The 24326-nt window shown below is 35.2% G+C and overlaps 3 protein-coding genes across 4 annotated transcripts; 1 reads left to right on the forward strand and 2 right to left on the reverse strand.

Moving 5' to 3' along the window:
- Positions 1 to 476: 476 nt before the first annotated feature.
- On the reverse strand, positions 477 to 4703 carry LOC116007302 (phosphoglucan phosphatase DSP4, amyloplastic-like). Its single transcript, XM_031247947.1, has 14 exons — positions 4423 to 4703; positions 4252 to 4330; positions 4117 to 4161; positions 3408 to 3507; positions 3115 to 3191; positions 2963 to 3039; positions 2695 to 2775; positions 2483 to 2615; positions 2163 to 2222; positions 1966 to 2022; positions 1714 to 1809; positions 1539 to 1598; positions 1209 to 1316; positions 477 to 852 (listed from the first exon to the last, which is right to left on the reverse strand). The coding sequence occupies exons 1-14, from the start codon at positions 4449 to 4451 to the stop codon at positions 721 to 723; spliced, it is 1134 nt and encodes a 377-aa protein (XP_031103807.1). The 5' UTR covers positions 4452 to 4703; the 3' UTR covers positions 477 to 720.
- Positions 4704 to 8519: 3816 nt separating this feature from the next.
- LOC116011146 (uncharacterized hydrolase YugF-like) lies at positions 8520 to 10584 on the forward strand. Its single transcript, XM_031250668.1, has 9 exons — positions 8520 to 8727; positions 8806 to 8903; positions 9150 to 9247; positions 9338 to 9387; positions 9491 to 9586; positions 9687 to 9776; positions 9900 to 10088; positions 10164 to 10229; positions 10337 to 10584. Exons 1-9 carry the CDS (start codon positions 8536 to 8538, stop codon positions 10475 to 10477), a joined length of 1020 nt encoding a protein of 339 aa, XP_031106528.1. The 5' UTR covers positions 8520 to 8535; the 3' UTR covers positions 10478 to 10584.
- Positions 10585 to 11669: 1085 nt separating this feature from the next.
- On the reverse strand, positions 11670 to 14763 carry LOC116011414 (SEC12-like protein 1). 2 transcript variants are annotated; one of them, XM_031250973.1, is made up of 10 exons: positions 14485 to 14763; positions 14312 to 14406; positions 14072 to 14204; positions 13296 to 13387; positions 13083 to 13182; positions 12922 to 12994; positions 12717 to 12837; positions 12488 to 12607; positions 12160 to 12230; positions 11670 to 12012 (listed from the first exon to the last, which is right to left on the reverse strand). In XM_031250973.1, exons 1-10 carry the CDS (start codon positions 14632 to 14634, stop codon positions 11861 to 11863), a joined length of 1107 nt encoding a protein of 368 aa, XP_031106833.1. In that variant the 5' UTR covers positions 14635 to 14763; the 3' UTR covers positions 11670 to 11860. The 2 variants fall into 2 exon arrangements, with proteins under 2 accessions (XP_031106833.1, XP_031106834.1); XM_031250974.1 differs by having other exon boundaries at positions 11845 to 12083.
- Between the last annotated feature and the right edge of the window lie 9563 nt (positions 14764 to 24326).

The following is a 24326-nucleotide window of genomic DNA, read 5'->3' on the forward strand; positions in this document are numbered from 1 at the left end:
ACCTCATCCATTTAAGTATAGCATCTGTTCAGGATGTACAACCTACCCTGTCAATCATATGGGATTAAAATCAGATTATGATCATCTAATATTGCACTTCATTTTGTTTCGTAGTATTTTGTCCGCAAACTGTAGAGAAGTATAACAATTAGGAAAAAAAAAAAACGCTAAATAAATCATCGGCAAAAGTAATTAGACTAGTAAATATTAAAAAATTACAATTAAACATTTTTACTTGTCATTTTAGTGCATATAGGGCTAATAGCGGGTTATTTACTTAAAATAATTGTTCATTAAGATTCTAGCTATGAAATTAGCATTCGACAGATATCATGCCATATTATTGGTCATTTTTCATATTTGTATTGTTTAAAAAATGACTATTCAAAAAACTACTTCACACATAAAAACTGCTTAGTAAATAATTGATGAACTAAAATTAACAATAGATATTATTGAAGGGATAAAAAATGTTATTTCTCTATAATCTAAGAACGAAAAGTTTTATTTCCTATTTTATTTCTCATCCAAACAACATGAAACAAAAAAATTATGTTCATACATTATTATTTTCAATAGTAAAAGTGGTAACCTATGGTCATGTTTTATGTGTATATCACCTACAGGGAAAGAACTTATTCAAACTATGACCATATCTACAATCACATATCATTGTAATTCCTTCTAACAACTCCAATGGTGCATCTCCTTTCCAGGCTTTCAGTCTTCAACTGGAAAAGTGTCGAGAAACTGTCTAACTGTGAGCCGTTCGTTCTGTGTAAGATCGGGGTCAGCATCTGCCAGCCTTTTACGAGTTGCTGCGCTTGTACTATTTGAGTTCCTGTCGAAAACCTGCAGGAGATGTTGGTAAAGAAAAGAACTATGTCTAACAACTTCAGACAAATATCATTGTGCAGTGGAGTACTCTATCTATCGAGCATCAAGAATGCATGAGCTTGGTTGATTTTGACACTAAAGGCGTGATTTCCAGAGATTGTATGGGGTTATGCACTTATGCACTCCCCGTGTGTGAGGATATTGGTTCATTTTGTCACTAAAGGCGTGATTGTATATAACCCTCGTGTGTATCACACCCGTACACAAGTAGGAAGTTAACGCCCAAATCATGTCATTGTAAAGCAACATCCCACTAGGAGTATATGACATGCGTAGGAAGAGGCAAAAGCAAAAGAGGAATAGAGCCTCACATTCATGCAGTTGTTGACATGTCCATCCTCGTTTGGAGAAGTGACGGGCTCAAACCTATTGTAAACCCATTCTCCATCAACGATGTACTTGTACTCGTAATACCCTTCCTGTTTAAATGACAAATTTCAAAGTTCAATAAACTTTAGAAAACAATAGGTTTTGCCTTTTCAAATTTATGCAGATGGTTTATTAGATAACTCGAATACACAGTAAGGTGCACTTTAACATAAGCAGTGAACAAACTAGAATAAAAACAATTTTAAGAAATAAATTACATTCATAAATAAAATCAAAAAAAAAAACAATAAATAAATAATTTAATAACTTACTGGCAATTCCTTCCTGAGAATCCATAAACCTCGATATTCATCAAATTCTAATGGTAATCTCTGAAAAGAAACTGCAATAAGAGTCTTGTAGAGTCTATGGTAACAAATAAAATCAACTTTTAGCAAATTACTATTGAGTCATAAACTTTTAGCAAAACGGGGACTTGAGTATCACCTGGCCCCAACCAATATCAAGTCCAGATATTTCCACTGTCAAACAATCATCACCATACCATGTCAATATGATCGACTTCTTTTTAAGACCTGTAAGCTTTTAAACGGGAGGGAACTTAGTTCAAGACTGATCAAATTTAGAATATTCGCAATCAACACCGAGTCACAGCAGACACAGCAGAAGTATATGTTGTAGACTGGACAAGAAGCACCATTATGGCTGTGACAAACTGAAAAAGATTCCGGGACTCACTATATCAGCCGTGGCACTTTTTATGGCATCCAATTTTGGACAGCACGAGCGCTTACTCTGATAAGAGAGAAACAGTGTTTTGAATTTATAAAATTCTGTATAGAATTGAAAATCTTAAATAACAAAAAATAGAAAGAGAAAGATTCAACATTTGGAAATATTACATTCCTGTGATAAATGGTAGAGAAAAATCTTACCAAGAGTAAATCATAAGCTTCGCTAAGTTTATATCCTTGAACCCAAAACATATACGATAACTGTAATTCAAAGAGTCAAACCGAATATTAGTGCTAGGCATGAAAGAAAGCTTCAGATCTTCTAGGCAGGAGAGACGAAAACCTAACGTTAACAACTTGATCTTGTCAGTCCCAGAAGGTAATGACTCGGGAGTCAGGACATAGCTATGGTATGCTAAAGATAACAACCGCAGTTTAGTATACAAACTAATATATGTGATACTTATCGCTTGTACATTAATAGACGGGTCGATGAGAGATATGCATTAAAGAACTGATACCGCAACTGCAGGTGCTCTTCCAAGTCCAGCAGTGCAATGTATGTAAGTTACGCCCCCATTTTCATTGATAGCCTTATGCAATTTGCTAACTACAGCTGGAAGTCGCATCCGCAAATTAAAAGCATCAAAATCCCTGCTTAATTAAGCACCGGTTAGTTAACTAAGAAGCACCACTGGACCACACCTTTAGTAAACGTAATTTGAATACTAACCTTATTTCAGCACGTAAGTGCTGAATGTCACCACATTTATTGGCATACTCACGAATAGCACTAATATCAACGTCAAAGTATCTGAAGATTTCTAATTAAGGTCTTCAATAAAGAGAAAAGTAACTTGGATGAATATCCGAAAGCAATATAACAGTTGATCTATATTTAATCTAAATCTGAAATTTATTGTAGAGAGGAGCAGTGTAACAATTTAATGCCCACCCAATTAGAGATGTAGTAAAGACATCAGAACTAATATTTTGGATACTCGAGATCTGAATTCTGTTGTAAGCAAAAAATAGTTTTCACTCCTATCTTGCGAAGCTTGTCAACATCCTCAGGAGTCTGCCATTAGAGGTAGAATAAAGAGAAGTCCAAAGATCACTGATTTAATGGATGGTAATTCATAATTTGAATCACCTGTAAGCATGACCCAACAATCAAATCTGGACGGATAAAGTCATAGTTCATTCCTAGTTCATGTCTATAGGTCAAGACTGCAATTATTCCAGTTAAAATAAGTTAGAAGAAGAATGATTAGCCACAAATCCATGATTTGTGCACAGCAAACAAATTAAACAAGAGATTCTGATAGATACAACATTTGTTAATATAAGAAAGCATGTCCAAAGGGTTAAAGAAAACCAAACCAATATGTGCATCTAATAGCTTGTCCACCTATCCACGCAGAGATTTGAGTAAGACTGACTTACCGGCTCCCATTGCTTCAGTCATGTTGATACTGTAAGTGTCAGACTTTTCATCAACTTTGACACCTTCTTTTCCGGTACTGGATTTAGAACCAGGTATAGCCTGAAAGAATAGTTTACCAAGCAAAACTATGGCCCCTGATCATGGGATTAAACATAGGGATAATATATCTGAATTCACTAGTGATTCTCAGTAAAGTGTTGGGATTAGGATGAACGCTTTACTGATTCAAAGTCTATACTTTCGATCTTTGAAAAGAACATTATTCAGTTTAGCTTACCCCCTTAGAAGAAACACTTATGCAACAAGCGTACCCAGTAGCACAATATTGCTAATCAGTAACAAACATATACGGAGTACATAAAGAAAACGACATCCTCAAATCTCAATGAGTTAATGGTGAGATCTTGACAGTGTTTAGCACCTTAGCCCGCACAAGATGGTAGATGATCAAACCCTGACACCCGCAGTATGGGAGAATCACGCCCAATGTGGTGGCCCCTTGTGGGCACCGGGCACTAGTCTTCCCACCAAATGGGAAGATGAGTCACGGCGCTTTCGTGTATGAAACCCCACATATCAATTACAGAGCAGTAAATTTCATCATTTATGAGAGAATGCTGATCATATATATATCAGGTTCCATTTATGCATCAAGAAAACTTCTAATAAAAACTTATTCACCCATTAATATAATGATTCAAGGTTTACCTGTGCCACAATGCGAAAACCATGATCTGCAGCTTTCACCACTCCCTGAAACAAAAATTTTCCCAACGATTTTTTTTTTCTTTTCAAATTGATCATCTAAGAACACCAATAGCAAGAAATATAAGTAAACATTACCAGAGTGGTAGTAACCGAGAGCGGTGGCGAAAGCTTTCTCGTACTCGCGGTGAAGCTTTGCAGCGGCAGAGAAGACGATCTGACAAAATTTACACAAAATTAGCATTGCACATTAGGAGTAAAATCACAGTAATTAATAACCATAACAAAAATAGTGGGAATTAAGCAGACCCAATCAAATAATTCTGAAGGCAATTCATTCTGAGGAAAAAGGATCGTGTATAGCTCTCTCTAGTGGATGGGAATCGGCGCGGGGTGGCGGTTTACGATTTACGAGTATTTTGTGAGGTCTGATGACTGGAAAGCTCTACTGATCGAGCTACGCTTAAACCAATCTGCATTGATATCTTACGTTGTTGAAATCTAGAACTCGATGTTTGGGATGGAGAAGGGGTCTCCCTTTCAAAGATTTTACAAATGCCACCATGTTTTTGTATTTTGCAATTGTCAAAGAAAACAAATTCAAGAATTGCAACCCAAAATATCGATTGAATTAGCAAATTTCAGTTAATTATTTTTTAACCAACAAATTTAAATTTTTATTAAAAATTATAGTTATTGGTTAATTCGGTTTGGAAGTGTGGGTTAATCAAAATTTTAGTATAATATAGACTATTTTTTAATTTTTATCATTTATACATTGATATAATAATTAATAACTATTTTTTTGTGTGAAATTATGTATTGAACATTTTTATTTATAAATTTTAGTTTTTTTTTACTAAAATATTTCAGTCAATCGAGATATTTATCGATATTAAATTTCAATTTCATTAATTTGGAAATAGAAAATTTAGTTCTATTAATTCGGTTCAATTATTAACTAAATTGATTTAATAAAAATCCGTTTTTAGAGTTTGACAACTTGATCCGTTATGGCGCACACCGCTAGATAGGATGGGATGAGCTAGCTTTTTTCAAGCCCACTAATGTCTTCCTCAATAGTAGAGATTTTTATGTGATTTTTTGGAGTTTTTGTATGTGTGATTAGAAAAGAGAAACTGTGAGTATAAGAATAAACGAAAAAGAAAAAAAAAACAAAATAAAAAATTGAAAAAATTAAAATTATATTTACGCCCCCGATGCGAGAACTGCGCGTCACACACATGAGGAGCAGCTTCTCCTCTCAGTGTGGGAGCCATAGATTATGCCAAAATCTCCTTCATTGCAGGAGAAAAATATCACCAAAAACCCACCATTCACATTTGGTAAACACCCCCACTTAGATTTTACTATTCCAAAATCTTGCCAAAATCTACTTAATGGGGATGACCTAAGAATAACAACATCATTATGGGGTTTTATTGTAAGGATAACATGGCTAGGGAGAAGAGAGAAAAGTAGTGTAAAAAAATGTTAAATGTCAATAAAAAAATTACTTATTTACGCATCCAATGCATGCACCATCTGAGCGCGCATTGTGCGCCTAACGTGCCAATTGGCATTGCTTCTCCTCCTCTCTCCATGGGGTCCCAAAACAAACTTAATTTACTATAAATTCAATTTCTTCTTTTTTTACCCTCTCTCTCCTCCACCTCACAAACTCTCTCATTGACATCAATTGCACTAAAATACAATGTTGATGGATTTAATTTTTGCTTTACAAAGTTTAAGGATCTAATTGACTTTTTAAGTAAAGTTTGATAGCCTATTTGATCTTTTATCCTAAAATGTATTATTTTAAGGCCTTCCCCAATAGCAATATTAGATGAATTTTTTCGGACCTAGAACTTAGTAATGGGGGTTTTAACTAATGTGAATATGTACTTTTTGTGTGTTTTTTTCTCCTGCTAACTTGGATTTTTTGGCTGACATGGTGAGGCCCGCCGATGAGAAGAGAACTACGCCTGAGGCGCATTTCTCACGCCTGCTTGAGCGCATAAATTCCATTTTTTTCAGTTTTTTGGTTTTGTTTTATTTTGTTTTTATTTTATTTTTTTTCTCTATTAAATTTTTTATTTCTTAATCATACTTACAAAAACTTTTCAAAAATCACACAAAAATTACAACTATTGTATAACGCCTAACTGTCCTTGTGCGAGTAGCACGCGTGAAATGAAGGATCAAAGAACCTTACTATGAATATGAGTATTATTGCATTCCTTTCATTAAATATCTTATGTCTTGTCTTTGACAAGACACCACATACATCAAACTCACGAATGCCACAATGTCAAATGAAATTTAAGTAAATATATTTTGGTGCGAGTAGCCAAAGAAAACGAAATTATAAGAATACTAAAGCGTTCAACTAGACATAATCATAAAATAAATGCTATTCCATAGTAATGATGTTCAAAGCATATTTATAAATTTATGACTTCTATGTTGAGTATGTTTTGATTCGTGTTAAGTATGTTATGAGTCGTTGCTTGAACTGACCTTGTAAATTATTGTATTATATTTACTAGTCAGATATCTATTATTCCATAATAATACATAGTAATAGTTTTGAATTATTTTTGTTGCTCACAAAAAGGGATATTTCTTCGCTCCAAGAACCTCATACTCCGGCCACTTAGGATGATAAAGAATAACCACTGTGACTCAACGACTTCTTAGTTAAAAGGACCAGTACCTTGGCCTTATAAAAAATTCAGTCACATTAAGTATAATTCTCATTTGCGGTTAAGTCTCAATCTTACACATATAATTTACCACTTGAGAATCAATTGATCTGTCCATATGAGTGAATTATTTTTTCTAAAGTGCGTAGCTGAGAAATAGTGGAATGGCACTGAGAAGTAAGTGTAAGTGTGAACGCAGGACTGATCCGATTAGAAAACTTCCACGTTCAAGCGTGCACCCATATCAAATGATGGCTTCGCCATCTTCAAGCATTTCAGTGGGAATCATTGACTGTGTTCATCTCTACCTATCTTAATTGCAACACAATTATTCATTCATTTCCCAAGAACCACAACTCCATAAACAAACAAATTAAAGCTTCTAATTTGCACGCGAATCTATATAATTGCCAGGAAACCCAACCGATCCCTTCATATTTCTATTTCAGATTATGCAGAGTTTGAAGAAAATTTTACTTTTTAGCAGAAAATAGTCTTAAAATTTCATTTCAGATGTTTAGTGGAAGCTCAAATGACATGATGAACTTTAGTAGATTTTTGCTAGCTACCAATTGGCAATGGGGCAACTCCAGCAAAATTAAATTAGTCAGATTATTGATTTGGTAACTATAAGATTAGAAGTTTGACTCGCAGTATGAGCGGCCTATAAACTTTTTTAGTTTGAGCCGATCAGATTCAAACAAATTAAATTGGTTTATCTCATTGTGGTTCACTATTGGGCAACCTAAAAAAATTATGTCTTTATCCAATAGTTCAATTTGGATCGAGAAATGGACCCTCATCGTTCTTATTTTAGGATGCAATCCCTATATATAAATATAATAGAGTAAACCGAGAAAGATAATAATAGATAGACAATAACATAGGGATAAAAAGATTATTATTTTTTAACTTTAGACTATATGCTACAATGATGCATGGAGATTTCTATTTATAAAAGTAACAAATATTTTCTCGTTATCTAAAAAATGTACAGCAATGGAGATTCCACTTTGATGGAAACTACTTCATTGATGCCCATTATATATGCAAGTCATTGAGTCAACTATCAGTAGCATATATAATGAATGGTGTATCAGTCAAAACAATGTCTGCAGACTGATCCTCACTGTTCTTGTCATTCCAAACCGTGTTGAACAACACTCATCCCCCACCCACATGATCTCCTGCTCAATCCATTTCATGATTCATCCTTTCATCACTCACATGTCAAGTCCCAAGATGGCCTCAACTGTAGTGTTCATCTGCCTCTGAACTGTTCTTTCAAGAATCTGGAGAGCAAGAGCTCATAATGCAACCTAAGACAGTAACCAGTGAGCCAATCTTTAAGGTTTCCAACATTAATGTAAGCCAAAAGCCAAGAGGGTTTTTGGTTGTGGGGTTCATGTTCCATGGCCAAAGATCATTAGCTAGTAATTAATAATCAAGTTTTACTAATTTGGGATTAAAGTGCACTTATTGTATGTTCCCATTAATTAAGTATCATAATTAGGCAAGTCCACTCCAGGTCTCCAGCAAACTGCTAAAAAGATATTAGTTTCTTGCACTTTTTGCACTTTTAGCACTTTTACTAGAAGGTCTGCACTGTCATCAAACTTACATCTTGCTACTGAGATTATGCATATAAATACATTCCATATATTGTCTCACAAAGACCATAAATCTGTGGTGCCAAAGAAACAAAAACATTCTAAAAATGGGAGCTTTAACCTTAGGATCTCCAATGGCAGGAATAAGTTGTATGTCCAGAAAGTGGATGGTGTTGGAGGTCCCTACTGAGAATAAGGGCTGTTGTGGATTTCCATCTTTCCTTCCTAAGGAAGTTCACAAAATCAAAGACCCTTTTGCCAGAACTTTGGCTCAGAGAATCCAGAGGCTTCCTGTCCAGGTCAGTAGTCCTAAAAGTTTTTTAAGTAGTTTTAATTTGGGGAAAATAAGGTAGTCTCTGTTGACATATATTATGCAGGTTGGACTGTCTGAAGGGTGTATAATGAGTAGTTGTGTGAAGCCAAAGATACAAAGCTGCGGCGCAAATCCAGTGGTTCTTCTCCACTGTTTTGACAGGTTTCACACTTTTCTGCAATCTTTAGTGCACTTTATTGCAGTTGTGGTTTTGGATAGTGACCATTTGATTGATAGCCTGTGACTAAGATTTTTGTCACATCATCCAAAAATGGAATCATAAAATATCCTTAAAGCCAGTCCACACACCCTTAACCCTCACCTTTTTGAATTGGCTTAATCCTATTTTTCAACTCTTTGGCTATGAAATGGTTATTGGTCTTCTGTTTTTCATGTTTTTATCTCCAGTTCTTGCCTGGAATGGAGGTGTGCATATCCCTTGCTTGAGGAAGCTGGCTTAGAGGCCTGGGCCATAGATGTTCTTGGATGGGGTTTCTCTGATTTAGGTTAACTCGAAATCGAATCAGATCATAATTTCTCATCTGACTCGTGTCTTATGTTCTTCCCTGATGTTATAATGGTTTCATGTTTTACAGCAAGGCTTCCTCCTTGTAACTCAGCATCAAAGAGATACCACTTGTACCAGGTAAAACGAGTCGAAAATAATCCAAATTTGCTGATTTTGTATCCTAAACAAGTAGTCAGAGTGTTGCTAAACCATCTGATCTTTCTGATAACACCATATATAGCTCTGGAAGGCTCATATCAAACGACCGATGATACTAGTTGGCCCGAGCCTTGGTGCTGCAGTTGCAATCGACTTCGCCGTCAATTTCCCAGAAGCTGTAACAAATACTATTTTCTGCTGATTTTCAATTTATGGTGGGGAATCATTTGGGATGAAACAAGTTTGTTTTTTTTTTTTTTATTTTATTTTTATTGCAGGTTGATAAATTGGTTTTGATCAATGCAAGCGTTTATCTGGAAGGCGCGGGATTTTGGACAAAGCTGCCAAGAATGATGGCTTATGCTGCAGTATTTACTCTTAACTCACATTTCCAAAAACTAAAACTTCATACCTGTTATGTTAGAATAATCAGTAAATTATTGCTGTTTTTGGTCATGTTCTAATCATCAAAACGCTGTCTTGATGATTAGGCCTCTCTGCTGAAGAGCATCCCGGTAAGGATGTATGCGAAACTAATGGCTTTTGATGGTATATCGCTGTCTACCTGCATCGATTTGACTGAGGTAAGCCGGCTACACTGTCTGTTACCCTGGTGGAAAGATGCCACTGTTAACTACATGCTCAGTGGGGGGTACAATGTTGTTGATCAAATCAAACAGGTACCTTAAACATGTTTTCTTAGTCTGTCTGTGTCCATTCGTCGCCATTCTACTAACGCGGTCTTGTCACCGTAGGTCAAACAAGAAACTCTCATCATCTGGGGCGCCTGCGATAACATACTCAGAAAGGAGCTTGCTCATGTCAGTGTTCTTTTCCTGTTTTCTGCAGATACTTGAACTTAAATTTTGTGTTATTATGTGATGATTGGATTGTTTTCGGGGGCGTTTTTGCGTGGAATGTGATGCAGAGACTGAGAAGTGAGTTGCCCAATGCGATTGTGAGTCTGATCCCAAAATGTGGCCATCTGCCCCATGTTGAGAAGCCAGACTCAGTGGCAAAGCTGATTGCAGAGTTTACAAATGGCAAAAAGGAGGCATCTTTTCTTTAGTTTAGCATATATTTTGTGTTCATCTTATGGTGGGTTTACTTAAACATCTTTTCTTTAAGCTGTAATAAAGTTGTATGGTTTGAAATTGTAAAAGAAGTGGCCTGAAACCCAAAAATCCAAACATGATTAAATCCCAGAAAACTGGCAGGCTGTTTGATAACATAGTTAGTTTTTCAGCTAATTTTGGCTTGTTTGACCACTATTAGCTATTCAACTTGGTTAAACAGTTTATTGCTCCAAAACGCTAAAATTCAAAAAAGCTGCTCAAAGCAGTTTTTTTTATCAGTTTTTTGAGAAAGTCATTTTACGTGTAATCAGCTATCAGCTAACAGTTAATTTATCAAACATCTTTCTACAATCAACTAATACTATCAACTAGTTAAATCCACTGATTCAATCAGCTAACAGTTATTTATCAAACACGCCAGTATGTTTTCAGAAGTCAATAGACAAACAAGCCCAGATTCTCTGCAAATCTTGAGGTGAAACATTGGCAGAGTTTGCTGTGTTTTCTCCATTCCTCTCATCTCCATCAACAAACATCTCCCTCAAATGATTCCATTTTTGAATCAGCCCTTCCACTGTAGCATTCAATCTTGCCACACAGTCTCTGATGTTCATACCTGCACTTCTTTCTTGCAGTTCAACAACTTCACCTCTGGTTTTCTCTACCTCTTCTAGCCAAGCTTCGATTTCGCGTTTCCTCTTCTTCTTCTGTTTCCCAGCTTCCATGCCCACTGTGAAGCTGTTCAGAATCTCCAAATTCCTCTGCAGATCATCCATACACCCACTCAGAGCCTCGGAGAAAGAATCTGCAGAATCAACCTCCATATCCATCACTCAGAAGCTTATGCTAGCCTGTCTGATTGAAACTGAAAGAAAATCCAATTACATAAACAAAAAATCAAAGAGAGAAAGAGAGAGAGAGAGAGAGAAAGATGATTTTGAAGATGCAATCTGTACAAGATTACTTTATTTATCTCCATTTTGCAGAAAGCATACAATTCAAAGTCAACCATGCCCAAAGGACAGATTGTTTATCTTAGAAAGTAAACTAGTTGACAATACTTATTTTACAGTTTGTTTCTGTTTCATTTACCTAACCTCGTTTTACGACGCAGATCTTTTTTTTTTTTTTTTCTGCAACTGTCAGGAAAAAGAAAAAAAAAAAAAGAACAGCACAACCAGGATGAGTTCATTGAACAGACACAAAAAACCTTAACAACGTTTTGAGACAAAAGAAAAGCTGTTAATAGTTAGGCTACAAGTAGTTGAAATGAGTCTTTAGTTCATTTGACAGCAAAAAAAGTTCCAAAGCCTATGGCTTCAACTGTCTGCAAAAAGTTTTCTGATTCTATAACATAATAGCCTGAATACAGTGTGTTAAAAATCTCGGAATATATTGAAAGACCATGGATCCAAATGATCCCTGGATGGATAAGATTGTGTATTCCAAATGTCCAAACATGATTCAGTCTTCAGATGTCTGTTGGTCTCGAGTATGGATCGGGGAAGTTCCAAAAAGACTGGGATTTCTGGAAGAATACATAAAATGCAACAGCTGATGCTAAGAACATTCCCAAGAGTAATAGATAAAGCTGCCATTCTGCAATGACAGAAAGGAATAAGATCAATCTCAGATTCTGAAATGCAGAGAGAGAGATAGAGAGAGAGCAATGCACCTTTCCATTCTGCAGGAAGACTTAACTTGGTTACCATTGCCCCCCATTCAGCTGATGTAGTAAGAACAACCCTAAAATAGACACAATTTGAAAATACTGAGGTTAAGTATCCTAGAACAAATCTTCAAGACAAAAAATGAAGCAACCTTGTACACAATGCCCAAAAAAACGCGACATTTGAAAAGAGGTTCTCTTTGATTTACGGGTAAGCACACAACTGCTACCCGAATGTGCGCTCTGGGTGAAGCCCGCCTTGTCACCCTAGCCGTCAAAGGACCACAAGGAGCATTAAGAGGTTCTCTTTAGTGTATGCAAGATTGCAACATACCTTTCACTAGGACAAAACTCCAAGGATGCAATGTTTGAGCCCAAGTGAAGTCTCTTACTCAAGTGGGAAACCTCCATCTTTTTCACTTCAATAGTACAAACATCCCCATCTTTGCTTCCTCTGCATTTCCATAAGTCGAACACAAGCACAATTTTTGTTTCGCTCGAGACGATGATGATACTCAACAAAAACAGCGACAAAAGCTCCAATTACAGATAATGATACTTACATAGCAAGGTATTTCCCATCCAAACTAACTGACATTACAGAAGCTGGCTTTTTCAGCAGACTTTTATGCCCAATTTTCTTCCACTCACAAATATCCCAGACAGCAATCAGCATCTTATCACCTGTTCAAAGGCATAAGTAGGATCAGATCAAAACAAAACAAAAAGGGAAGACTGCATATATTAAAGTCTGCATTTTAGCCATACCCTTTTGGACAGTGCAAAACACAAATGGCTTAGTTCCATCTTTAGAAAAGCGGCAAAGTCCAAACTTTTCGTCCTGCCAATATACATTGAAATCCTAAGAGAATGAGGGAAATACTCTGTATCAAACTTAGGAATTAGGTACTAATTGATGTTAAACATACAGGGTTTCGCGCTAGAGATGACACCGGAATACCATCACTTGTCCTCCATATTCTCGCTGCACCATCAGTAGATGTTGAAGCTAAGAACTCAGAATCTAAGCTGAAAATGTAAAAGAGGAGAATGCAACAATCACAACAATCCAATCCTTTATCCAAAAAGATAGTTATGAAAAGATGCTTGAAAGTGCATTCAATTCATTACGGTTCAGTCACCTAAAATCCATATCTTGAAATGACTTGTGAGCTCCTGGTTCATCTACAATAATGTGCATGTTTGGCCACTCATAGAGTCTGAAATGTCCATCCTTCAAGTTTAACAAGGGAAATGTCAGATGATGGATAAATGCTCATCCTTCAAGTTTTAAAGGAGTTAACATTTCACTGTCTCAATTTACTTTTACCCAATTTATCAGTATGGTTGTGAATGGCACTACATGGTAAACTATAGTCTATAATACTATAAGGTTCCAAATTCAATTTGTAGGAGTTGTCTAGTAACCTTGGCTTGAGTTGGTCCGCTATTGACAACCTAGATTAGATCACAAGACGGGCTCACTCATGTTAACATTTCACTGTCTCAATTTGCTTTTATGAAATGTATTTGTATGATTGTGAATGACACTACATGATAAACTATAGTCTATAATACTATAAGGTTCCATGTTTGACTCTATGTGTGAGCTATCTATTGACCTTCTTGACTTGAGTCAGTCAGCTATGAACAACTTAGATTAGATCATAAGGTGGGCTCAATCATGTTAACATTTCATTGTCTCAATTTGCTTTTAAGCAATGTATATGTATGGTTGTGAAAGGCACATGGTAACCTATAGTCTATAATACTATAAGGTTCCAAGTTTGACTTTCGGTGGAAGTTGTTTATTAAACTTTTTGGCTTATGCCGATCAGCTAGGGGCAACCTAAGCTAAAATCATAAGGGGGGTTTTGCCAGAATGTGTACAAATATAGGAATATTAAATTTCACTTACAACACCACCAGCAGCCAATCTAGATCCATCAACACTGAAGGCCAAGCACTGTTGTGGGCCAACATTTTGGAGATGAATTAAGTATTTACACGAAAGTTTTAGGTTATCTTCCCGACCATACAACTCGAACAATCTGCACATAAAACCAAACATTTGTCTATCAACTTGTACTGTCACAACCAAACGCAAAAACTAAAAAGCATCCATTTTTATCCATTTTAGAGAGGAAGGAATGCTGACTTGCAACCAGTGGTAGTAGAGCAAACGACGACGTCTCCACTGGGATGCACCGCAATGCTCACAGGTTCACATTCTCCTTCAAACGCATACTTTGCCTGATAAATATTCCGGTCATCATTAAAATTTCACCAATTTCTACCCATACAGACATAAAGATTGCATTTTTTTTAAACCTTTGGAGAAGGAGAAAGCGAAGTAGTTTTGGGATGGAAGGAAAAAATTTCCAGCGAAGAAGGGTTGGTCTTTCCGATCACCACCAGATGAGCGTTCTCTGGCCGTCTGATCCACGACGCACACGCCACCGACGCTTTCCCATTGTCCATTATCCCTCAGCTCCCTCAAACTAATAAACCTCAGACGCCCAGAGTAATAACAGCTAGCTGTGTTTCTGCGTCTGAGGAAGAAGATAAAAGACTGTTCCTTGTAGGAGTTTAGTTTTCACTTTTTCAGGTGTTGAAGGTCATTTCAATCTCGCCAATGTAAGACAAACTGGTCGTGGGATACGATGAGCAGACGGCAGTCTTTTGTTTCTCTGCCCGGCCGGACATATATATGTCGCAATATAAATTATACTCCATCCATATGGTAAGGTGGACCCAATTAAAATATACACAATTTTTATACAGTGAATGTTTACAAATTAAATTATGAGCATTCAGGATATAAATTATATCTAATCTAAAAACATAATAAGTCTCAATCAATGTTATATCCTTGATTTTTGTCCATCCTTTTGGATGCTAATAAATGTGTACATTTTACTTTAAATGTTATATACTTCAATGTTATTAGACAAAATTGTCCCTACTACATTCTTGTTATACAAAACTACCCTTACACCATTATAACACCGTTACTTTTATCTCCATCATTATTACCATACACCTATATCTATCATATCTTTTTCCTATTCTTTAATTGTCATTTTATTAAAATTATTATATATTTAATGTAATGGTTGATTATATTTTAATTAAATTTCTATAAATGGTAAATCATATATTTTTGTATAAAATACATATATTATTTGTGTATATATAATTTGAATTATATATTTTAATTATTTGTATTTATTAATATTTTAATATTGGGCATAAGTTTTCGCGCATCGCGCGTACAAAATACTAGTATTTTGATATGGCTCCATCTTGTAAGGTGGACCGAATCCATGACATAACTGTTCGCACTAAAAATCAAATCAGAATACATAATCTTACTTGAAAGATAGTGTGCAAAAGCAATCGTTATACCCTGCACCACGGTGCACATAGCAATGTGCACCACGTACGTAAAACGACGTCGTTTCGATGTTAGTAGACGAGGACGCGAATGACTCAGGGAATTCATTATCTATAATACACATAATCATTATCTATAATACACAGAACGTTTGCCTATAATACACAGAATGTTTGCCCAGAATACACAAAATATTGACACAAAATACACAGATGTTAGTGGACGCAAATGACTCCAGGGAATTCATTATCTATAATACACATAAGAGTTAATTACACTTTTGGTCCTGTGACTATTGGGGTCTTGTTAATTTCAGTACTTGACTTTAAAAACTAACAATTTAGTCCTCTAACTATACAATTTTTAACACATTCGGTCCTCCCGGCCAAATTTCTCCGGAATCTTTTAATTCCATTTTAATTTGTTTAATTTGATGGCAAATAGGTCATTTATTGTTTTTCCTTCTTCTTCCTCCTTCGTCCTTCTTCAAAAACATACGCCGCCGGTGGTGGTGTTATGTTCTTTGACAAGTAGTATATACCTCATAATAGCAATTAGCCGAACGGATTTAATTTCTCAAAGTAATAATTAAGAAAAGAGTTCAGTAATTGAATTATGAAATATTGAAATATTGAAGCCACCGCCGCATTCCAGGAGCTCGTAAAAGCTTGTGACAAACCTCTAGGTTTCTCTCTTTTTTGTTTTGATTTTCTTTGAATTTTGGCTTCCTGTATGGTTTTAAGATCTGGATTTTAAAAATTCTTTTGAAGCTTTACTTGAAAAGTTTTGAATTTTTTTATAGCTTTTGTATTTTTGTTTTTTTTTTTTTCGAATCTGGGATTTAAATTTTGTGCATGAATATGGGGGATAAATTGAGGGCAGCTTCCATGGATTAAACAAATCTAAATAAATTCCATTGTGAAATCAACCTGCACGTTGGGGAAATCCTCCCCAATAAATGATGGAACGGTGACTCAAACTTTACGAGGAAGGACAAGCACAGGGTTCTCGCCGGAAATGATGGAACAGGGTTCTCGTCGGAAACGATGGAACGGTGACTCAAATAATAAATGACTGATTTGCCCCCAAATTAAACAAAATAAAATAAAATTAAAAGATTCCGGCGACATTTGGTCGGTGATTTGGCCGGGAGGACCGAATATGTTAAAAATTACATAGTTAGGGGACTAAAGTGTTAGTTTTTAAAGTCGAGTACTGAAATTAACAGGACCCCAATAGTCACAGGACCAAAAGTGTAATTAACTCTACACATAATCATTATATAGAATACACAGAACGTTTGCATAGAATACACAGAATGTTTGCCCATAATACACAGAATATTGATGCCCATAATACACAGAACTCATCCTCCTAACATTCGAATGCACAAACACATCACAACTTGTGTTAATAACATGAATACACATAATATTTACACAAAATACACAGAACTCATCCTCCTAAACATTCGAATGCACAAACACATCACAACATGTGTTACTAACATTAATACACATAACGATTGCCTATAATACACAGAACGGTTGCCTAGAATACACAGACTGATTGCCTGAAATACACTGAATATTAACATAAATACAGAGACCGGCCGAAACGGGAAACGTGATTTCTAAAAAAAAACGGACGATTAGTTTACAATGCTCAAAACGACGTTGTTTAAATACGTGATGCACATTGCTATGTGCACCGTGGTGCACAGTATAATTTGCCGTGCAAAAGCACGTGGGCTTTCCAATGGCGTCCTGTGTCTGGGCTCATATGATTGGAAGTCTGTTGGGCTTTTCTAAGTCTTGAGTAAATAGTGTTTAAGAAATAGTGAATTAGTCTCCCATCTCTTCTAAGTCTTAATGGGATGCTAATTGCTAAGAGCATCTTCAGCGGTAAAGAATGTAAAAAAAAATAAAAAATTGTTAGTTGCTTGTGCCGTGCTCTAATCTTTATACTTGAATCATGGTTCACACTGTATTGTTGACTCTTTTTTGAATTCTACTGACTCGGTTACGATGTAGTATCTGTTCATAGCTACTTTCTCAACTTAAGGCTCGAACCCACTCCCTTCCACATGGGAGTGTACACCGGATACCGCTTGACCACAAGGTCTTTGGCCTATATTGTTGACTCTAATTCATGTGTATGTATTTTCTGTTGCAACTTTTTATGTATTTTCGTGTAGAAAAAAAATAGGAGAGGACATTTAAGAATTGACCCTACCTTCACATGATGCCTTCTATTCAAGAACCTTTAGGGTGCGTTTGGTTCGCACATGGGAATCGGAATAGGAATGTGTATCAAATACTTGGTAAGGGTAATGAGTTTTGGTGAAAGTATTTAGCATGTTTGGTAGTTGGGTGGAATGGGAATGATTATTAATAGTTGGGGAAGAAATGAGGAAGGGAAATGAAACCCTTATTTAATAAGGGTATGTGTTTTCTCATTAATGGGGTATTCCAAACCCATAGTAGCATTCTCAAAACCTATCAACCAAACACTAACAATCACTTTCATACCTATTCCTTAGGCCTAAACCCACCAACCAGACACACCCTTAATAATTTCAATCATAGTTTGACGTATTTTATCAAACATATTTATAAGGAAATTAATGTTTGTGTTAGAGTTGTTGGGTCGTGTCCATTTAGACCACTTTTCAAGATGGTTGGGTCATGATTTAGAAGACTAATTTCAAAAGTGGTGGGCTAATCCATTTTCACTATACTTATTACTAATTATCTCAAATAGTCGAGATTAATCCACTTTAAAAATTTCATCTTAAATAATAATGTTGTTTCACCCCTTAGTTCACTTTTCAATTCAAACCAACTTATACTGTGGTTGAGGATACATGTTTAGAAAGTTGGTCAGCTCGATGACTTCAATCAATGGTTTAACTTGATGATTGCTGAGGCAGCTAGAGATAGAGAGATAAAGCAAATTGTGTAGAATTAATCGGTAATTACCCTTATGCCCCATAATCAAATTAGACCACCTTAACTAATCTCTGAACACATCTGCAGATAGCTGAGATAAGCCAAAGTAACACTGACAACATTAACAAAATCTGCAGTTAGTTTAATGTGGTTTTGCATGCTGCCAAACCCAAAAGTACAATAATAATACCACACGGCTATCTATAAACCGTACATCAGTGTACTGCGTGTCTACGTCCTAACAAATCGAAGACCACTTGTGTGTGTGTGTATATATAAATGGTGCAAGATTTGGATAAGCATAACCACTCCAGATTATTTCAAGTGGATACATATATAAATTATATGTTTTGGTGAGGAGAAAAATTTTAGCAATTAGGGAGGGTAACGAGACATAATTATTTTGCCTACAAGATTTGTAATTTGACTCTTGGTATTTTCAGTTTGAGTCAATTAATTATGGATAATTTGATTTGATTTATCTCATTATGCTCTTTTAATTTGTTGGTCGGCTAAGGTTATAAGGAGACCGATTTCACCTAAAAGGCTAAAACACACATTTAAGTAACAATTATGGACTCAATGTTCAAAAAATAATAATAATAATTATGAACTCCCAAGTATAAACTACTCCAGATATAATACCCACGTAAGATATCCCTTTTAGTCGTTTATGTTCGTCTTTTGTTGATTTGTAATTGACGGTAATAATGTGTTACCGGATGTATTTGAGTATTATTTGAATGTTATGATCGTACAATGTTTGAGTGCAGTGCTCAGTGTACAAATGAGTTCAGTATGTGTTTTGTCTAAGTTCAAGTGTCGTCCCTCTACTTTGCGTTGTGAGCCTTTTTATTTTCTTCATCTCAGTAATGGAGCGTTAATGCCAAGGGGCTGAAGAGCCGTTGAGCATTAATGCTGAGGAGCTGAACGTTGGGCATCAATGCTGAGGAGTTGAACCGTTGGGCATTGATGCTGAGGAGTGAGGTGTCTTGGGTAGTTTGAACGACTGTTGTCTTGCCTTTGAGTCCTGCCAGTGGTTCCGGGTCGGGTACCCAATTATCCTGTCACCGTTGAGCATTGATGTTGAGGAGTGAGGTGTCTTGGGTAGTTTGAACGACTGTTGTCTTGCCTTTGAGTCTTGCCAGTGGTTCCGGGTCGGGTACCCAATTATCCTGTCACCGTTGAGCATTGATGCTGAGAGATGAGGTGTCTTGGGTAGTTTGAACGACTGTTGTCTTGCCTTTGAGTCCTGCCAGTGATTCCGGGTCGGGTACCCAATTATCCTGTCAATAACTTTAATACAACAAGGCTCCTGATCGTGCTGTCGTGCATCACCAACGCGTAGGAGTAGGAGCAGGATGTAAGCAAATAAGCAATAATGGTTATCTTATAAATATCCAATTAAATAATTACAACCCCATAATCATATTCAGTTATATATCCTGGATTAGGTATATATACATGTATCATTTACCCAGTCAAATTGTTGGAATAATTTGTTTAGTAACCATAAAATTTCAATTCTATACTTCATAGATGGAAAGCTGTTTATTAGTCCACATAACAACGCTAATAATATCAACAAATTATTATAATCATTCAATATATATATATATATATATTACAAAACACTTGAGACTATTATATAATATAATAAAGTCAAATTGTGCTATTGGTTTAGCCTAATTTTGACCCAATAAAGTAGCGAGCTAGCTAGTGGGTGTGTATGTATAATATTTTGTGCAATTATTAGCTTGGTAGTTAATTAAGCAAGCCACTCGATCATCAGCTCCATTCCAACTTCCAAGAAGGAGTGAGCCAAGGTAGTGGGTTGATGATCTTTAGATGTTTCATCATCACTGATAGTTTAATGAATTAGCTGACCAATGATATGATGATAGTTTAATTATTCGGAGTAACTTCAGCTAAATTGATCAAATAACTGATTTGTTAATTATAATGTTCAAAATTTAACTTTTTGTGAGATATTAGCCTTCTTGGTTTGATCGAATTGGTCAGTTATGAGCAACCTATATTGATTTAACTCATTGTTCTTCTTTGGCGGCAAAATTCACAAGACGGGTTTTCCCTATAGTGTATATTCGAGTAGTAACCGCGTACATCAATTTGAGAACAACAGTTAAGGGTTTTTAACCAACTTAATTGGTGTGAATGGCTGTACGTTCTTATCTTTTAATAGAAGTCAAGAGTTCGAACTCCCTCTCAAAAAAATAATATAACTTACTTTTCATAAAAGTAGTTAAAGATGATGACACTATCCATTTATAAGCTCTCAGGCATATTCATAAAACACCTATTAAAGGTATAATTGTATTTTGAATTTAATATAATAATGGAGGATCATATGAATCTTCAAGCATAGTAATAAGCCAAATCCACATTTTCCTCCATTATATTATTTGGCCCTATTCCACCTTAATATATTGTTTGCTTTCGTGGGATAATGCCAATACAGCTAAACTATGATTTGACAACGTACACTTTTGTAGTATATACTGATATTTGAACATAATATATATGATACAAGAATCTCAAATTATATTTATGCTCACAAATTTAGCTTATTTTGTTAATTGAGAGAAGTGTTAAGTACTACGTATGATCCTCTATATGAAAAAAATAAAATAAAATAAAAATTTTAAGATCTTGATTGACACTAGTATTAGAGGCACTATGCCCAACTTAAAAAAAATGATTTTTTTTTTAAATTTTGTGTCAAGTACTGTCAGGACATACTTGATACAAACTCAAAGTCTTTCACATCCCCTTTTAATTACACCCAAATGCTAGAGGTATTGATCATGTCAATCAGCACCTTATTAGAATCCCCCAACCACCGATGTGCTCCCCTCCTTGGCGTGCGCGCACACACGTGTGTAACATAATTGTATTTACATTTAGTTCGATTACACATTCTATTAAATCACAGGAAAATAAAAGTGCAAAAATTTCAGTCAATAATACATGGTCAACAACCAAAGTAATCAAACATTATCTAGATGACTATCCAAGACACGCAACTCTAATGACAAAGATTTAACCCTCAAGCGAGCCCATCTAATTGATGCAAAAACATCATCTAGATGACTACAATTTTGTTTTGTTTTGTTTTGTTTGGATTAGAGGAATCATCTTATGAAATATGAAATCCTTGCCGTCCAAGAGCTGGCAATAAGACATTTGGACATAAATGAAGGGATGTGATAAGTTGTTTTCAAACACCATATATACCATCCCTGCAGGAGGGCAACAGATGAATATTAGTGATATGATGTAATTTCATTTTCATATAGAGGATGAATTGTGGACAGATCAGACCACTGAATTATTGTGCATATAAAATAATATATAATAATTGTGCATTATTGAGAAGAGAATAAATTCAATGTGGTCCTAGCTAGCTTCTTTACATTCTTAAATTTCACCCTGCCTTTTACCTCAGATCACTAGTGACACCAAACGAGTCTGAATCATACATTTCAATTTATAATTAAGCTTTTCTTGCCCTGAAATAAGTAACCAAGTTTAACATGTTTCCCATACTAAAAATAAAAAATCATGATGAATTCGATTATTATCGACAAGCTCTTGGTCAAACCCCCTTCATACATGGTATTTTTAATGCGATTTGTGAGCTATTATACAGGAGTATGGTTTACTTAGCGCGCACTATTGAGTAGTAAATGTAGGTTTCTCTCGTCACCCAATGATAAAATTTTTTGATTTATGAGAAAACTCGTAGCCACTATGTAAAGGTGCGCGCTATAAATGAAGCCTACCCTATAGTCGGAAAATGACCACAATGAGATAACCAATTAACTTAGGTTACGATCAACTCACTTTTTCTATATATATTTTATTTTAATTGTAGAATAATTGTGAAAAAAAAAAAAAAAAAAAAAAGGAAGAAAGAGAGAAGAATAAGCACTGTACTATTGAGAAAAATAAATGGCGTAGATTCCCATGGTCAGTGTGTTAAACCTAATGCAGGTAGTGTATGCAGACATAGAGACAGACACGATACATATACCCACTCACGTAGTACAGCATTGTAGTTTGGCCGGATCGGATCACCATTGGGATCCAAATGTTATCCATTTAATTTAGGGTTTACGAATAGGAATATACTAGATACCCCAATATTGCTTCTACTAAAATATGGATCTTTATACTCATCATCCTTGTCCCCGGCCTGCACAATTATGCTAATGTTAATGGCCTACTTTGTATATAAATATATATAATAGTACACAATAATAAATAAATAATAAAGTTATGAAATGATGATTAAGTCGTTTTATATTAAAAAGTTAAATAGAAGGATATGCATTCATTTGTAATATAAGGTTATGTATGTGTTTAACTATTGCATGCATTACTCAAATTTAATTTTCTTTTCAATTTTTGTTTGACCGAAACTATATTAACTATGTATGATCTAATTAATGACTTCATATATGCATGTGACATTGGAAATTAGACTACAAGTCTATAAATTGCTATGGGAAAAATTAATGTAGAGTGAGTATAGAATCTGCTCTTTCTCTCTCTCTTTATATATATATATATATATATATATATATATATATATATATATATATATATATATATATATATTTATTTATTTATTTATTTAAGATTAGGAGTCTAGAGTAGGGATGCCAATCAACGAGGTATGGACAGAAAGTATACTCCTCATCCCCGTCCTTGCAAGAATTAGAAAAAAAATAAAATTCATCTATTTTCCAGTTGGGAATTTTGAAGACGGTTTCCGGTCAACCTAGAGATGAGACGATGATAGAAGATGCATGTTGTGTATGTATATAGGAAACATAATAGTATTATTGATGCTCTTAGTTACCATTAAATCGATCTTGTCCAATCAGCTTTGAACCTTTAATATGTAATGATAAAATATTCGTACAAAAATTTTATAACTCATAAAGGTGTATGAGTTTTTTAACATTTCAAAATATTTACTTGATACTTAATGTAAAAAATCTAAATCCACATGTTCTTTTAACACCTAAACCTAATCGTTAAACACCATCAAATTTTATCCTAGGACGGCAACATAAGGATCGGAGCTCTTGACTAAGATTACTACGTTGGGCTAAAACTTGGAAATTGGAATCAACGACCAACACAGCCGGCTGGACGCCGGGCACCGCACACGGCGGCACGTGGCTTGTACACCTAGTTTTAGCCGCCGTTGAAGGTTGACCAGAAGTGAATTGACTTTCCTACCCCTCAAAATATGGTCCTAGTGTTCAACGCCAAACAATTCCTTATACGAAGCCTCCCACAATTAATTATCACTCCAAAAAAAATTATCACTCCAATTCTAACAACGTTAATGCTAGGCTCGTACCACAAGCTGTCCATTTTTGACTTTTGATAATTTAATTTCTACAACATTAAAAAAATTTGTTCAACAAATTCCTAATCTTTTAGCTAGGACTACAATGTAATTCCCATTTTCCCAAATATAAAATACTAAAGAATTTGTTTAGTATCACAGATAATAATATTGTATATTTTGTTAATTTATATAATATATCTTTACGATAACAATAAAGTGTAAAAAATAATACACCAAATAAAATAAATATTTCTTTTGTCTGACCATATATCAAGTATGACAAAGCACTCCATTATAAATTTTAAGGTAATCATACTCCCCTAATTAAAAGAGACTCGTTCAATTTTAACCACACGGAACAAATCCAATTGTTTTTATTAACAATAGTTTGTTTGGTAGTCCAAATCAATGATCAAAATCCATGTTTCATAGGTGAATT

Source organism: Ipomoea triloba, chromosome 2 (genome assembly GCF_003576645.1).
Source record: "Ipomoea triloba cultivar NCNSP0323 chromosome 2, ASM357664v1".
NCBI lineage: Eukaryota > Viridiplantae > Streptophyta > Magnoliopsida > Solanales > Convolvulaceae > Ipomoea > Ipomoea triloba.

Excerpts from the sequence above, each read along its gene's own strand:
- LOC116007302 (XM_031247947.1), bottom strand. The coding sequence starts at position 4,451 with ATGAATTGCCTTCAGAATTATTTGATTGG. Across the intron at positions 3,040-3,114 it reads TTGTTGGGTCATGCTTACAG|ACTCCTGAGGATGTTGACAA; the intron begins GTGATTCAAATT and ends CTCTAATGGCAG. Across the intron at positions 2,023-2,162 it reads AAGCTTATGATTTACTCTTG|AGTAAGCGCTCGTGCTGTCC; the intron begins GTAAGATTTTTC and ends CTCTCTTATCAG.
- LOC116011146 (XM_031250668.1), top strand. The coding sequence starts at position 8,536 with ATGGGAGCTTTAACCTTAGGATCTCCAATGGCAGGAATAAGTTGTATG. Across the intron at positions 9,388-9,490 it reads AGAGATACCACTTGTACCAG|CTCTGGAAGGCTCATATCAA; the intron begins GTAAAACGAGTC and ends CACCATATATAG. Across the intron at positions 10,230-10,336 it reads TCAGAAAGGAGCTTGCTCAT|AGACTGAGAAGTGAGTTGCC; the intron begins GTCAGTGTTCTT and ends AATGTGATGCAG.
- LOC116011414 (XM_031250973.1), bottom strand. The coding sequence starts at position 14,634 with ATGGACAATGGGAAAGCGTCGGTGGCGTGTGCGTCGTGGATCAGACGG. Across the intron at positions 13,388-14,071 it reads GATTGGCTGCTGGTGGTGTT|GATGGACATTTCAGACTCTA; the intron begins GTAAGTGAAATT and ends TTAAACTTGAAG. Across the intron at positions 12,013-12,159 it reads TCTTCCTGCAGAATGGAAAG|AAATCCCAGTCTTTTTGGAA; the intron begins GTGCATTGCTCT and ends GTATTCTTCCAG.